Here is a 16,866-nt window from a genome sequence, read left to right as displayed (position 1 = left end):
GACCAAAATGCTGGCTTGCATCCATAGATGCTTCTCAAGCAAATCCCGGGACGTCATTCTCCCCCTGTACTCGGCCTTAGTGAGGCCGCAGCTGGAGTACTGTGTCCAGTTTTGGGCTCCACAATTCAAAAAGGATGTGGAGAAGCTTGAGAGAGTCCAGAGAAGAGCCACGCGCATGATCAGAGGTCAGGGAAGCAGACCCTACGATGACAGGCTGAGAGCCCTGGGGCTCTTTAGCCTGAAAAAGCGCAGGCTCAGGGGTGATCTGATGGCCACCTACAAGTTTATCAGGGGTGACCACCAGCATCTGGGGGAACGTTTGTTCACCAGAGCGCCCCAAGGGATGACGAGGTCGAATGGTCACAAACTACTTCAAGATCGTTTCAGGGTGGACATAAGGAAGAACTTCTTTACTGTCCGAGCCCCCAAGGTCTGGAACAGCCTGCCACCGGAGGTGGTTCAAGCGCCTTCATTGAACACCTTCAAGATGAAACTGGATGCTTATCTTGCTGGGATCCTATGACCCCAGCTGACTTCCTGCCCTTTGGGCGGGGGGCTGGACTCGATGATCTTCCAAGGTCCCTTCCAGCCCTGATGTCTATGAAATCTATGAGATTGTCCAGGGAGACACTCTGGCTGCTTTTCCCCTCTTTAGCTGTCCTTCAGGTCCTCCAGCACAAGCTGGGAGGAGGCGGGAAACAGTCATTTTCCCAAAGCGGAGCATTTTGCCCCACACCAAACCCCACATGAAGGGGCCTGTGCCTCAGCAAAAACCACTCATCTGGCCATGCCCTGAAAGTCTTGGCAATGCTTCCTCCATTCTATCAGGTTCTTAGCTGATAGTCCTAGCTTCCCCATCTCCATTTACCCACTGCTTGCTGCCTTTCTCAGCATTATTGCGAATACATTTATCTCTCTGCTCCTTATCCACCTGTTCCTGTCCCCAGTCATTCCTGATCAAGACGGCAGAAATGGCACTGCTGCTTGTCAGTAAGCTCTTCCTTGCTTACAGGTCACTGAAAAACCATTCCCCCTTTGTTATCTGTCTTTTGAAGGGGTTTCCTTCAAGGAAGGTTTATTAGTTGCTACCACAGGAGACTCTGGATTACTGAGGAGCAAAGAAAATTACATTCTCCTTCCAGGCCACAAAATGACTCTAGTTAGATATACCCTGCCCCAGCTACAGGACTTAATTTGAATGTTTCTGATAAACTTGAGGGAACTCCAGCCAAGATCTCTTCCTCATCAAGAATGCTTGTAAACTCAGGGGGATTTCAGAGGAGCTGTAACTGTTAGCAGGGCTGAGATCGACTGAAGATTCACAGCTCTGTCTCTAGTCTGGACCTAGGGTGCCTTTGATGGGGTCTCCTTGTGTAGTCCTTGACAATGATCCTTTGCTGTGTTCTACTTGGTAGACCCAAAGCTGGGTGTTAGGTTGGTCTCATGAGCTGTGTAAACATTTCTGGTGTAAGGGCTTCTATTAAGCCTTTGCCTGCCAAGTCCTAGGGAGGCTCACCTGCAGGACAATGGCTGGCACTGAGAAAATCATGGCCTCATTGAACACCGGGTTTGTGTCATCTCTCTTTGCTGCCGTCTTCTTCTTGCTGATCTTCCTCCCATCCTGAAGCAAGTACACTTTGACAAAAGGATCTGTTTGGACAAAGAGGAGCAAACAACCACTGTTAGCCAACTGCCCTCCATTGGTAAGCAGAGACCAATGCAAAAAGCAGTCTCTCGTTGAGGTCTCCAGTCAAGTTGAAGAGAATGGAAATGGGTATGTTAAGTCTTCAGAGCAGGGAGAATCATGCTGTTCTGTGTTTGTAAAGCCCCTAGCACATTTGGGGTGGTGGGCCATATAACTGAGCCTAGTAGGTGCCACCACAATATCCGTGACTATATAATCTATTAGCAGACATGAGAGGTACCCAAATAAACTCCTTACACATGAATGCAGAACAAACCATCCTCATGGAACCACAGGACACCTCCTCCCTACCATGATGTGAATAAGGCTGCAAAGAAACTGTGGTTGTGAGTGATACTGCCCACTGGGTGACCAATACATTGCCCTTCACTGACTTTCTCTCAGTATTACTGATGCTACTGTAAATAGGAGATAACTACCACTACTGCTGGCAGTGGCAGTGGCAGGACATCCCAGGAAGAGGATATGAGGAAGAGGCCTGTGGCTTTGGAGCTAACATTCCAGGGCGCTGGTCTACGCTCCCTAGACCTCAGTGTGGTTTAACTTTGGGTTGGCTGTACTGTCCAGACTCATGACAATGCCCTATGCCAGGGGTGAGCAAAATACGGCCTGCAGGCTGGATGCGGCCCGCCAGGCCATTCTATCCGACCCACGAGGCCCCTAAAAAACTTAGAAAATTAATATTTATCTGCCCCTGGCTGCCTGTCATGCAGCCTTGATGGCTTGTCAAAACTCTGTAAGCGGCACACTGCCCAAAATAATTGCCCGCCCTTGCCCTATGCTCTAATGCTCCTGAGACATGGCCCAGGTAAGCGGCCTAATCAGCCTGCAGCCTTCCCCTGACTATGCTTCTAGGGGGAAGAGAAAACAACCCTGAGTCTCACTCAGAAGTGGCTCTTTGTTGCACTCACCTGCAGTCACTTTGCCATTAGTCCACACGAGATTTTTGGCTTTGACCACAACCACAGTCAGCCGCTCCGCTGTGGGCAGGTAACTCAGAGAGAGCAGGATTTCTCCCACTGAGTCCACTGTCTGCAGGACACAATACATCATTCATCATGTGAGAGCAATACTGCCCCCCAAGTTTCAATCAAGGGGAAGAGTAAGAAGCAGGAAAGGCTTCACCAGTATGAGGGCAGAGGCCTCTGGTGGTTTCGCTGTCAAAAGGAAGGATGGTCTACTGCTAAGTGCACTAGCCCAGGGACTCTGGAGACTAAGGTTCACATCTCTGCTCTACTATATACTCCTTGTATGGCCTTAGGCAAGTCTCTTAGCTTCTGCATGCTTGGTTCTTACAGATGGGGACAATGGCACTTCATACCTCACAGGATAAATTCACTTGGGACTGTGAGGCCAATGGGTGCTACATGGAGAGAGATCCATGTTCATCAGGTAAAGTCCTGTGCGTGATGTCCAGCTATTGTGAATGGCAACAGAACCAGACAGAAGCCTTGACCGCCTGCCCCCAGCTCTGCCCCAGGGGCATGAGAGGAAGCCAAATGGCAGTGAGAGCTGGATTCTCACTGGGAAGTGTTGACATTGCTGCTCAGTCTTATACCAACCATGGATCTGCCTGACCCTGATGGGGAAATGCTACTTCACCCTCAGACAGGAGAGGTCTTGGAGGTAAACACCACTACTGCATTTAAAGGGGGAAGAATTAATTCAAAAACCTGAGCAAACCTTGATCCAAAGTCCCAGAGCCAAACACCTTGAACTCTTGGGTCTGGACATTAACTGTGTTGTACTCAGGTCTGTCTACAGTAGGAACATTTTGGGAAAGCTGAGATAACAATGGGGGAAGCAGAGATCCTGCTTCAGAGAGTCAGCTGATTGTCTGGAGAGAGGAGGGAGGACTCCCCTGCCCACCCAGATGGGCTGGCAAGAACCTTCCTTTACAGTATGGCATAATGGCCTGATAGCCTGGTCTGGGATGACAATACTTGGGTTCTCAGCTGAATGCCAAGCTCTTTTGCTGCAGTCTCAGCTCCAGTGTTCAAACCAAATGGCACAGATGAAAAACTTTATGGTATATCGTGTCCTGGCTGTGAAGAGTTTGTGGGGGATGACACATTTAACCCAGCTCTGCACAGATCTGATGCAGCGAGTACTAAACCAGTGGTGACCCATTCTCTCTCATTTTCAGTGAATCCCATTAGCCCCAGAATGAGACCTCACCTTGTTCATGTCCTGCAGGTACAGCCAGGCATTGAATGGCCGGATGGCCAGGTCCAGGTCTGACAGCTTTAGCTCTGCTACCCCAGTGCTGATGTTCCTCTCATCCTCATCAATGCCAAAGACAGAAAACCTCAAGCTGTTTTCCTCCAGTGCAGATGGGTCCAAGGGAATCGAGAACTTCTCATCAAAGAAGACAGAATAGGCACTCCTCTGAATCTGCCAAGAGAAAGGCCAAGTTCAAGGTTATGGCTCCAAGAGCATGCCATGGAGAAGAATTATTGGGGGATGGGAGAAGGGCTCAAAGATTCTCCCTTCAGATATAAGAGGCCAGCAGCATTGTAGGGCTAAGTGTCAGGGTAGATTTGCCAGAGCCATAGGTTCAAATCCACTCAGGGAGACCTAACTTTTTATTCTTCTTGGGTACAGGCAGGCAAACCTTCATGCCATTTTCTGGATCAGGAAGGTTTTGACGCACAACACTGAGCAAGGCTACCCTGCTCAGGATAAAGAATCAGGGCCAAGTTTCCAAACAGGCTGTTGAGTGATAGCTGCACCCACCAGCACTACCAGGACAAGCACCAGATACATGCCCTTTTTTAAAAACAAAGGAATCCTCAAAATTGCCACCTTAGACCATCATTGCCAACAAGAAACAAAAACTGATACACAAAACAACCTACAAAATGCCACAGGTAGAAACAAAGACAATGAGGGCATTACCAATGCCACTGCTATTGCAATGAGAGGGAACTTTTTGGTTAGTATACCACAGAAAAATAGGGCTGGAAGGGACCTTGATAGATCATCTAGTCCTGCCCTATACTGAAGGCAGGAGCATCCCTGACTAACCCATCCCAGACAAGCATCTGTCTAACCTGGTCTTAAAAACTCCCAGTGATGGAGACTCCAAATCCTCTCTAGGTAGTTTTTTCCAATGCTTACCCATGTACATGCCTGGAAAATTCTTTCTAATATCCAACCTGAATCTCTTTTGTTGCAATTTATGAGTGTTATTTCTTGTCTTGTCTCCTGAGGACACTGGGAACAATTGATCACCATCCTCTTTATAATCACCCTTTTTGTACTGAAGACTGCTTTCACATCTGCTCTTAGTTTTCTCATCTCTAGCCTACACAGCCCCAGTTCTTCCAATCATTCTTCATATGTCATGTTTTCCAGACCTCTAATCAGTTTTGCTGTTTTCCTCTGGACTTTTGCCAATTTGTCCACATCTTGAAGTGCAGTGCCTAAAACTAGACACAGAACTCCAGGTGAGGCCTCAAGTGTGCTGAATAGGGAGGAAGAACTACTTCTTGTGCCTCATATATGGCACACCCAAGTAATATCGGACCATTTTTTCCTCAATGAATCCAGCTCATTTTGTATCAATTCCTGCCCTCTAACTTGTCTGTGATCCCACCTAGCTGGGTTATCTGCAAATTTAGTAAGTGTGTAGTCAGTTCCATCCTCCAAATCATCAATGAAGCTTTTGAACAGTACTGGACCCAGGACCAAAACCACACTTGATCTGTATCAGCGTAGCTGTGCAGGTTTATCAACTTTGGGCCGAAGGAAACTTTGCAGCAAAGAACTGCTGATGCAGAGAAGTCTAGGGATGCTGAGCAATCTCTACTCATGTCTGCCACAATGGGGAGTGGAGGGTAATGTACAGCATAGATTGCAGGTGTTTATACCAGCGGGGGAGCAGGGGGTATGCATGTTATAGATGAACCCTCTGAAGCACATTAAGAGAAAGCAGCTAGGTGTGGTATGAAGGAGTGCTGTTCAGGTAGCAGGTTGGGAGGAGCATAATGGGATTTAAAGAGACAGTGTAGTGAGATGCAACTGTTTAGTCCTGCAAAATCATAAAGCTTGAGTTCCCTTTCCATGTGACAGCACAGCCAAGGTGGAGGGGAAGGGTGGGCTGAGCTATTAGAGCCTCACCTTGAGAGGCACTGAGCTCTTTCCATTCCCACTGAGGTCAGCAGTTGATCAGAACCAGACTCTGTACATGTGTCCCAGTGCCCATGGAAGGGGCAGAAGGGAGAGAAGGGAAACTTATGCTGCATGCATATGTGTACATGTGCACAGGGGAATATAAGAAACCTAGGCCATATCATATTGGGGTGCCAATCCCCTGCACAAATGCAGGATTTGCTGTTCCTAATATATCCCAGGTAGTTCCCTACCAGCCTTTTCTTGGTGGTGAGTGTTATTATGGGCTCAGAGTCACCTGCCACTGTCTACCCTAGAGGTGGCTCCTTTCAGAGATAGGCAGGTGAATTCTGGTTGCATGAATTTTGTGTGGCAGTCAGGGAACCTGATGTGGAAATAGCATCTTTGTGACCAAGGCCAAAGCTTCTTAGCTCCTCAGAAGAGGGGCTATAACCAGCCTGTGCATTGCAGCATTGGTGTCTATGGCTAGGGACAGACATTCAATAAACCTGAGCCTGAATTGATTCAAGCTTTGGAGGTTAGTCTAACCTGCAAAGCTTGAATCAATTTGAAGGTGGATAGACATTCCCTTTTAATTCCAGAAATGCAGGACCATGCCTGCAGTGGCTCAGGCTAGAAGCCGGGAAAGGGGGGGGAACATGGTCAGGCCTGGGCAGGACTTCTGATTAGGGAAGGGTTTCCTCCCACCTAGCAGCCTAGCAGGGAGTTGATAACACAGTGTTTATCACCCCTGACTCACTGTTTATCAGCCCATTAAGAAAATAAAACTTCTTTCATTAGTTCAAGCTCTTAAACAACTTTTTCCAAGGAAAGAATGGAGGGACATTACTAGCTACCTGTTGATTAGCTCCAAAAAGCCCTGTGTTGACAGTGTCCTGTCTGCCTTTGTCCCATCTCCCACAGCACAGACCATAGCCAGCATGTGGTATGCTACCTAATGCTGTGAGGTGTCTGTGTAAGGCAGAGGGGAGGGGGGAATCCCTGCTTCAGCAGGGAGTGGTGAGAGGGAGTTGGGGAGCAGGAGGAAGCCAGGCAGATGTCCTGTACCTGCAGTCTCTTGTCGGAGCTGCAGCTAGGCAGCAGAGGGGAGGGGCCAGCCCAGTTTTTTGGAGCAGAGAGCCCTGCCCAGCTTGGAGAGCATGCCAGGATGCTAGGGGACTCTGATTTAATTTAAACCAGGAAGGGGTCTGGGACAGACATTGCATAAACCTGTTTGACCCAAATCAGTTAAGTCTGATACTACATTCAACTAGGTTTATCTCAAACCTGTTTCAGCCATTTTCAAAAAGGTTTATGTGCACTGAACATCTGGTCTGTTACAGATTTAAACCAGTTTCTAATCACTTAAACTGGTTTATGTGTAATGTCTGTCCCTAAGCCCATGTGGATTGCAATGTTCCACCATTCATTCAGAAGCAAAAGAATCAAAAAGAAGCAAAGCAAGAGGAACAAGTGGGCAGCACAATTCATGCCTGGGGCACACCAGCCCAGCTCCCCTGCAGGCAGCATGGGGGGGAGGGGAGGGCCATGCTGGTGTATACCAGCTGTGGATCTGCGCCCCCACCTCCAAGTTGTCCCAGTCTCTGGGGAGTCCCCTTTGTGCTGGATCTCCCTATGTAGCTAATTTTATAATTGCCCAGACATGAATCTACTGATAATGTAAAGGACAGGTTCCTGCGAAACCACTTCCCTCTTCTTACCAGCCTTCTGCTATTTGGGCCTGGGGAGGGAATCCCTGCCCCGCACCAGGCAGTTTCTAGGCATGCTTGCACTCAGGGTCAAGTGCATTCAGTTGGAACAGCTCCTCCCTCTGAGCAGTGCTCTGGGCACGTTTGCCGATTAGAGCGTTCTCTGCCTGCTTGCTCCAAAAGGCTCTAAACTGACTTTACTATTCAGCTACTTAAGCAAGAACAGCCTCCAAGTCAGGTAGCTTTTGCCAGCAAATGGCCAGCTCCGGGAGCTGACGGCCTGAGGCAAAATGCTCGCTGTCCTCCAAAAGATGCCTGGCTCAGAAATCATTATAGAGACATTATAGAGAGCTTTGAGGCTCTTTTCTCTCAGTGTAACAGGCTTAATGATGATGATAAAAGGCCCAGTGCTGATTCTCATACTGAATTTTCCCTCTATTGAGCTGAGAAGGTGACTTCTTATTTCACAGTGCTGTAAGTGGGGCCAGAACTAGGGCCTGGTGCTGGCCATCTTCCAACTGGGGAAAGCAGGGCTCAGATATGGATCCTCATCTCAACTGGACTGCAACTAGGGCCAAGAGAAAACTCCTCCACTTTTTCGGGCTGTAGAACTTCAAGCACTCTGCATCGTCAAAGTTGCAGACACTTCAGAGCAATTAAAAGCCACTCCTGTAACCAATGGGAAAGCAGGATTTTGTGTCCAACATTCCGACCCAGTTCCAACATTCTGCTCCAATTCTAACCTGGTTCTAATGTTTGTGACAAGATACGCACTGCAGTGGCTGCGCGGAGGAAGTGTCCAGACGGGATTGAGAAAGTGATGCCTTTGAGAACATGAAGCTATAAAGCAGCCCCTCCCCCGCATGCTTTCCCCTACTCCCAGTCTGCGTGGGAGGCTTGCAAAATAAATGAGAAAGCTTGCAGTTCAAAGCCAGGGGAAGGCTGGCATGCCATTCCTCAGGGACAGTGTTGCAACTATGTCCACTGGAGGAGATCCCCGCCCCCACCTCCCTCTTCCTCTGCAGCTGGGGATGTATTTATCTGAGCCCAGATGTCAGTTCTATCAGCTTTCACTTAAGAGAGGCAAGGACTGCAAAACACAGCTGAATGGTGCGGGAGTGCGTGCCTGTGTAAGGCTAGGTAACCAGCAGCAGAGCCGACAGTGCACCAGCACTGTGTGTGAACAGAAAAGCTCTCAAAGCGTGGCAGCTTCAGAAATTCCTTGCCCAGGAGAACCTTTCCATTACCAAGGTCATACCTTGTGAAATATGAAAAACCTTAACAAGAAAAGAGCATAATTCACCATCCTGCTTGCCATCAGACACTTTTGAGGTAAATAGACAGCTTCAAATTTATCCGAGCCCAATTTGAATAAAATGAACTTTTCCAACCAGGAGAAATTACACCACCCTCCAGTTCTCCTGTACAATATGAATTTTCATTTCTACCTGCAAGAAATTTTACAATCTTTGCATTCTCGTATGCTTGAGGAAGGGTGTGCACCCAAAAGCTTACAAAGAAAGATTTTTTTTTTTTTTGCAACTGTCTAGTTGGTCTAATAAAAGCTATCACCTCTAGCACACCGACTATAGCTTCAGAAAGATGTTCTGCATTTCAGCTAAATGGGGCTGCTGGTGTCAGAAATCAGATGGATTGTTCTGCAAATGCTGCGTCACCTCAGGGACAGGACACTGGGCAGGGAGCTCCGTGCCTCTTGGGCACATCGATACCACTCAGTGCTCATGGGAGTGCTGCCCTCAAGCATGCCTCCCACCTTTCCCTGCCTGCTACAGATGAGCCTATCTTGGAAACGAGACTGTGAAGTGGCTTTGAGGAACCCCCCTAGTGTCCACCTCAAGTTCTTGGTGTCTAGCATGCGGTGAGAGGCGTTCATGAGAGCCCTGGTTTCATTACTAATGAGCACTGTTTACATGGCTGTAAAAACAGCAAGACCACATAGCCATAACTGAGAAAGGCAGTCAAGGGGCAGCTCTCCATTTTACAACCCAGTTCGACAAGGCTTTATGAGGCCATATTAAGCAAGAGTGGGAATAGGATCCAGGTCTTCAGTACAGCAGACCTGACTAAGCCAGTCACACTGCACCTCAGCATGAAAATGCCAAATTTATGAGGTCCTATCTCCAACCTCTGCTTTCCCTTCTAGCCCACACTCCTCTTTTGAGAGCCTGCAAAACACCCCATGACTTTCTGGTCCCTGCCATGCTGCTTTGACAAGCCAATAGCTGATAACCACTGGCCAAGCGAGTGTTAAGTCTCTCTGTAGTGGCTGATTCACACAGAGGAAACATTTGCTTCTCTAACTCAAGTGGTAGCAACCTGAATAATATCCGTACTTCATTTGAATATGGCCTGATCCCCAGAGAGAAGCGAAGCACTTGTGTACTCATCAAGGGTCACCTCTCATTATCATTAGTACTGAACAGGAGCAGGGAATCAGTCTAGGCTTGTAATTACTTCCTGGGCATCAAAGAGGTAGCAATTATATCTGGCATTGAATAATCCTGGTGTTGGCTATTATGAGGGAACTGTGTTACCACTGGAGCAGGCAGATACTAATAAAAGCAGCAATAGCATTTTGACTGCAATCCTGCTCCATTCAGAGGTAAAGGTATAGCAATTTAGCTCTCTTGCATAGCTACAGGATCATCCAGACATCACAGCTACATCATAATTCTTGATATGTGGTAGGTGATGGGGTGAGGAAGAGGGAAAGGAACAGTAACAAATTGTTTCTCCCTTTAAATTGTTAGAAGTTAAGTCTGCCCATAGCCAAAGATCAAAAGGAGCAAGCAAATTAGACTGGATTCTGTTTTCATTTATGCTGGGGTGTGGGAGTAAAATGCCAAGGACTTCAGCAAAATCATTGTGGACTAGTACCACAGGAATATGGAGACACAAAAGCAAAGAGACCATGTGGGTCATCAAATCCAGTCCCTTGCACAGAGATCAGGATGTGGCCCAGCGCACGTGCTCTAGCTTTGGATCCCTTGTTCCACATTTCAGTCACCCACTGGCCATTTGATGGTGGAGAGATAGGCTGCTACTGACTCCCTCTTTGTCTTTCCCCTGGCTTGCCTCATTTCTTCTTGTAACACTGAGAATGTGTGCAGGTTTAGAGGGAAACCCTTGCAAGCTCAATAGGCCGAGGAACTACTATGGTCTCCCATCACAGGTCCATTTTTATTGCAGCTAGCTTGATTCCATAGCACTAGATTCAGAACCCTGTATTTCAGGCTGTTCATGTGCAGTGCAATTTCCATTAAACAGCCCACTGGAGAGGCTGAAACATTTTAGAAGTAGTATTTCCCGTTGGTATTTTTAAGCAAGATATACTAATATTGGTTATCCTGTAATAAACACAAGCAGAGAGAGTTTCCTCTATCATGGTGGGAGCAGCCCAAACAGTGGGTTATCTTGTTAATGCTGATTTGTGTTTTTAAAAGCTTGGATCTCCACCGTGGAAGCTTACAGGATCAGACACACTCGTCTAGCCTCATACAAGCGATCACAGAGATTGCTCGTACCTTGAGAAGCCCCAGCACTGGTACAACACAGATCAGGTGACACTTGACACCTGACAGTTCCCTCCCCAGAAATAATGGAGCAGCCCATTGGGGCTTAGTGGCCCAGTAGAGTTAAATCCAGTGAGCTTACCATCACTCTGCACTGAGGAACAAACCCACAGGTGACTATTTTCTACCTTGTGGCCAATGACTGGACTAGCAATGTGAGCTGCCTGCCGTGAGACACGTGGGCAGAACTGCGCAGGAGCTGGGCTGGCAGAATTCAGGAACTGCAGCTCAGGATGGGTAGGGAGGTGCAGCTCAGGACCACTGGCTCCTAATGGATGCAGAGTGGGGAATACCAAACTGCGTCCATTATCCCAACAAGCACTGATCCTTACCTAGAAAAGGTGAGTGGCTGGTGGGTGGCTGATTGTTTCCACTCCTCAAAATGCTACTATTGCAGAGAACTGGCTGCCAAACACACCTATATATTCCAGGGTAGAAGACAGCACAGGCCTATTTTTTGTGCAGTGACAGTGAGCCTACGGCCACCAGCTACTACAAGCTCCTTGCAGCAGCTAGGAGGAGGCCGCTTGGGGCACAACAACAGACTCCTATTGTGCATTGAGTGGAACTCAGTTTCAAAACTAATTTATGGATTACAGTGCTTGCTTCCTTGAAGAGGGGCCTGGGAGTAGAGATGGGGGATCGGCCAGGCAGGGACAAGTCTAAGCCTAGGCTTATCTGCTTATCTCCTAACACCTCACTTATCCTCACATCACAGAGCACTCTTCAAAAGATCAGGGGGCAACCCAGGGTGCCGCAGCACCGTAGCTGAGAATCACAGCCTGCTCTTAAAAAATCCCAGGGATAGAGATTCCACACGCTTTCTAGGTAATCTTTTCCAGCACTTTACCAATCTCAAAGTTAGAAAGTTCTTCTTAATATGCAACTTAAATCTCCCCTGTTGCAATTTCAGCTCATTACTTCTTGCCTTGTCCCCTCCAGCTACAGAGAACAATTACCTGCCATCCTTTTTATAAAAACCCTATTTCTATTTGAAAACTATTATCAAATTCCCCCATCAGCGTTCTGTAGACTAAATAGCCCCAGTTTTTTCCATCATTACTCTCATGTCATGTTCCCCAGACCTCTAATAATTTTTGCTGCTCTCCTTTGAACTCTTTCCAATTTGTCCATGTCTTAAAGTGCAGAGCCCAAAGCTGGATAAGATACACCAGGGAAGGCCTCACCAATGTCAAACAGTGCAAAAGATTCACCTTTAGAAACTTGCAAGTAATGTTAAGAATGTGAGAACATAAATGGGTCAGACCAATGGTCCCTCTCACCAAGTATCCTGTCTCCAGCAGTGGAAGGGGTGGATACTAGAGTGATCTATCCCCTATTCAATGCCCTTCCTGGCATCCACCATTATTATTTTAGAGATGCCAATGGAAACATCACGAACTATTCTATTCAAGAGCCATTAATAGATCGATCATCCATTAATTTGTCTAGTCTCTTTTTTCAGCCTGCTATGCTCTCTGTCTCTAGCGCTTCCTGTAGCAATGAATTCCACAAGTTAATGTGCTGCATAAAAAAAATACTCTCTTGTAAGTTTTAAACCTGTCTCCTGCTAATTTCAGTGGGTTCCCCCTAGTTCTAGTATTCCGGGACTTGTTCATGAACAACAGTTCCCTGCTCACTTGTTCCACACCCTTCATGATTTTATAGACCTCTATCATAATCCCTCTCAGCCTTCTCCTTTCCAAACTGAAGAGTCCTAGCCTTTTTAGTCTCTCCTAGTATTGCAACTGTTCCATGCCCCTGATCATTTTGGTTGCCCTTCTCCATACCTTTTTTAATTATACTACATCCTTTTTGAGATGTGGGGCCCAGACCTGCACACAGCATTTAAGATACGGACACACCACGGATTTGTATAATGGTATGATATTCTCCCATTTTGTTTTCAGTTCCCTTCTTAGTGGGTATGTCTACATGTGCAATTAATTTGAAGTAGGCTTACTGCACAGTGAAAATACTGTGCAGTAAACCTTCTGGGGAGCACTTCTACACATGCTCCCTCTTGGGAGCAGATTTGCTTCCAATGGGAGCAGCCTGGAAAGGATTGCTCCCACCCTTCTCTGCCTCCCTGCAGCATCCAGGGACAGCTCCAGGCTCCCTCTCTGTGCCAGCCCAGGGTCTGGCAGGGAACACCGGGCCAGGAGACAACCATCTCCTGGCTGTGTACACCTTGGGAGGGGTCCTGATGTGGATGGAGCAGGAGAACTGCTGTTGCAGAGCTCTACCTACCCATGCACATGGGGACAAGGTCTGTGCCCAACAGGGCTTCCCTGTGGCTGGCCAGGACCTGTCTCTGCCTGGGGCAGGTCCCAGCCAGCTCCAGGCTCCACCCCCTCCTCCACAGCTGTTTTCTAGCCTTGTGCCCCAGTCAGGCAATTGGGGCATGGGGCTGGGAAAGAGCTGTTGGGGAGAGGCTGGGTAGGGAACTCTCCCCATGCAGGGAGCTCCTGGCTCCAGCTCCACAATAAGAGCAGGGGCCAGAAGCTACCTGCTGGTGGGGCAAGGGGACACTGTCCCAGCCCAGGCTCTGCCAACAAAGCCCACCCCGGCAGCAGCCAGCTCCAGGGGCAGAGAGCAATCTCCTGCCCCCTGCTGCCCTGCTGTCTGGGAGCAAATTTGCTTCCAACTGGCCATCTACACATGCATTACTGTGCAGTAACTATTCCACAGTTCATTCACTACCTGGATTTGCAGGTAGCAAATGAACTGTGGAGTAGATCAATTTACTGTGCAGTAAGCATCTGCACATGTAGACAGTGAGGCTTACTGCACAGTAAATTGGCCTATTGCGCAGTAAAGCATCTTGTGTAGATGCGCCCAATGATGCCCAACATTTCATTGATTTTTGGTCACCACTCCACACTGAGCTGTTTTTAAACTACTGCCTACAATGACTCTAAGGTCCCTTTCCTGAATCATAACAGCTAGTTCAGAATCTAGCATCGTATACATATAGTTGAGGTTATTTTTCCCCTGGTGCATTACCTTGCATTTGTCGACACAGAAGGTCATCTGCAATTTTTGCTCATATTAACTCTTGCCGGTATACTATTTGCTTTTTTTTCCCCAACATTGTCACACTGTTGGCTCATATTTAGCTTGCAGTCCACTATAAATATATATTGAGTCTATATAGTTATTATTTGGTTTAGAGAAGACTGAGGGGGGATTTAATAGCAGCCTTCAGCTACCTGAAGGGGGGTTCCAAAGAGGATGGAGCTGGACTGTTGTCAGTGGTGACAGGTGACAGAACAATGAACAAAGGTCTCAAGTTGCAGCAAGGGAAGTTTAGGTTAGATATCAGGGAAAATTGTCTCACTAGGAGGGTAGAAAAACACTGGAACAGGTTACCCAGAGAGGTGGTGGAATCTCCATCCTTGGAGGTTATTAAGACTGGGCTAGACAAAGCCTTGGCTGGATGATCTACTTGGGGAAGATCCTATTTTGAGCAGGGGGTTGGACTAAATGACCTCCTGAGGTCCATTTCAACCCAAATTTCCTATGATTCTGTGATAACCTCTAGACCCTTTTCTGAAGTACTGCAGCCTAGCCAGTTTGCATTTGTAGATTGAATTGTTCCATCATAAGTGCAGGACTTTGCATGTATTTTTATTGAATTTCATTCAGTTAATTTCAGGTAATTTTTCCAGTGTATCAAAGTCATTTTGACTCCTAATCATATCCTCCAAAGCAGTAGCGCCCAACCTTTCCAGCCTGCGGGCCAGATGAGCTATGCCATGTCTGTCCACAAACTAGATCCAGTCCATGGGCCCAATCCAGCACACGGTGCTGGCCCAACCAGGACCTGATACAGCTATGTAGAAACAGCCCTGTCATGACCTGATCCCACTTGGCTGTCTTGGGCTCCAGCCCCAAGCATCTGGATTAGGCCCCAGCTGGGCTGTTGCCATATAGTTGCATTAGGCCCCAGCCATCTCCAGGTGGTTGGATCAGGCTCTGGCTTAATCCATCTGCTTGGAATTTTGTCTGATTCCTCTGCATGGGGCTGGCCTGGTTGGGGGCAATCCAGCCATGTGGGGCTTGAAATTTATCAGCGGGGGAGTGGTGGCAATGCTAGTTGTCACCCCCTCCCATTGCCAAATTTCCCAACCCATGTGGGGATCCATGGGCTAGATTACATGACTCCATGGGCCAGGTCTAGCCTGCAGGCCAGGCGCTGAACACCCTTGCTTCAAAGTGTCTGTTACTCCGCTCAGTTTGGCGCCACCTAAAAATGTAGTAAGCGTGCACTCACTTCCATCCTCTAAGTTACTAATGAAGATATTGACCAGTACCAGAGTGGGAACAGAGCTCTGGGGAACCTACTTGATATCTCTTCCCAATGAGACATTGACCCATTGATGACTATTTTTAAACATGCTTATCTTTTCAGTTATGTGCCTACCTTCCTGTAGTTTTATCTAGACCATATTTCTGTAGATTCCTTGTGAGAAAGTTGTGGGAGATGGTGTCAATTGCCTTGCCAAAGTCAAGGTATATCACATCCATTGTCTTAACCCCAACACCTTGTTGTAGAAGGAAATCCGATTTGTAAGCCACAGTGTGCTCTTGACAAATCCATATTAGCTGTGCCTTATCATCTTGTTCTCCTTTAGGTGCTTAGAAATTGTTCCGTGGTGACCTACATTGAGCATTATAGTCATGCTTTTACAAGCTTCTGGAGCCTCACCTGGCCTCCATGACTTCTCAAAGACAATAGACAACAGCTCTGCAATTACTGGAGCCCATTCCTTGAGTATTGTAGGATGGATTTCATCCAGCCCTGCTGCTCTGAAAACATCCATTATCTATGTAAACATTAACCAGTTCTTTCCAGACTTTGGAAGGATTATCTCTTCCCCAATTGGTGTTGATAATTATGCCTATCCTCTGACAGCTGACTGTTTTTGTGAAGACTGAAGTAAAAATGACATTAAACACATCACCCCTCTTGGTATCATCCATTATTAGCGTTGCCTCCCCTTTCAGTGGGGATGGGGTAGCCAACCTGTGACATGGGTGCCACAAATAGTGCAGGTAGCCCCTGTATGTAGCATGCAATACATTGGGGAAAGGATAGGCAACACAGCGGCAGACAGAGCAAAAAGCAAAGCAACAAATCAGGCAGGGACCACAGAGAAGAAACAGAAAGCAGAGCAGCAGAGCAGGCAGGGAGTATAGGCCTGGAAGCAGAGAGCAAAGCAGCAGCTAAGGTTGGGGAAGGGGATTGAAGTGGTACCTGGGGAAGGTACAGGGCTTATTTGTGGCACACCTGACAAAACAGTTGGCTCCCACTCCAGTAACGGACCTACAACTTCCTCAGTCTCCCTTTTGCTTCTAACATACTTTTTGTTGCCCTTCCTGCCCCTTTTTGGCTGTATCTTTGTGCCTTGGCCTTCCTGACTTTGTCCCTACCTGTCCATACTGTACCCCTATGCTCATCCTTAAAAACACTGCCAAGTATCCTATCCTAGAAGCATTGGCATGTACAAGATAGATGCATTAATTTTACAATAGCATCTCTACACTTTTCTGAACCCTTTAAAAGGTTCAAGGTAGGTTTCAGCTCAAGCTCAAGGGGTTCCTCAGTCTATCTGACCTGGTCCCCCATCTGCAAGGGGAAAGGCAGACTTCAGTAATCCTCCAGTGAAGTCAATGTATCTTCAGATGGGACCCACAGGATGTGTCCAGGCAAATTCCAGAAACACTTTTGTTCACGGCATTG

The 16,866-nt window shown here is 47.5% G+C and overlaps 1 protein-coding gene across 1 annotated transcript in view; it reads right to left on the bottom strand.

The window, feature by feature from the left end:
* Positions 1 to 16,866, bottom strand: part of SYT12 (synaptotagmin 12) — a 68,042-nt gene that overhangs the window by 7,101 nt on the left and 44,075 nt on the right. Inside the window, exons 5-7 of the mRNA XM_006019178.2 lie at positions 3,884 to 4,099; positions 2,617 to 2,737; positions 1,517 to 1,650 (exon numbers count right to left, since the gene is read on the bottom strand). Of these exons, the coding sequence (XP_006019240.1) occupies positions 1,517 to 1,650; positions 2,617 to 2,737; positions 3,884 to 4,099 (471 nt within the window). The remainder of the gene's footprint in view (positions 1 to 1,516; positions 1,651 to 2,616; positions 2,738 to 3,883; positions 4,100 to 16,866) is intronic.

The sequence above is a fragment of the Alligator sinensis genome, unplaced genomic scaffold (genome assembly GCF_000455745.1).
Source record: "Alligator sinensis unplaced genomic scaffold, ASM45574v1 scaffold907_1, whole genome shotgun sequence".
NCBI classification, from domain to species: Eukaryota; Metazoa; Chordata; order Crocodylia; family Alligatoridae; genus Alligator; species Alligator sinensis.
Note: the sequence above shows the minus strand (reverse complement) of the source record. Positions and strands in the feature narration are given on the sequence as shown.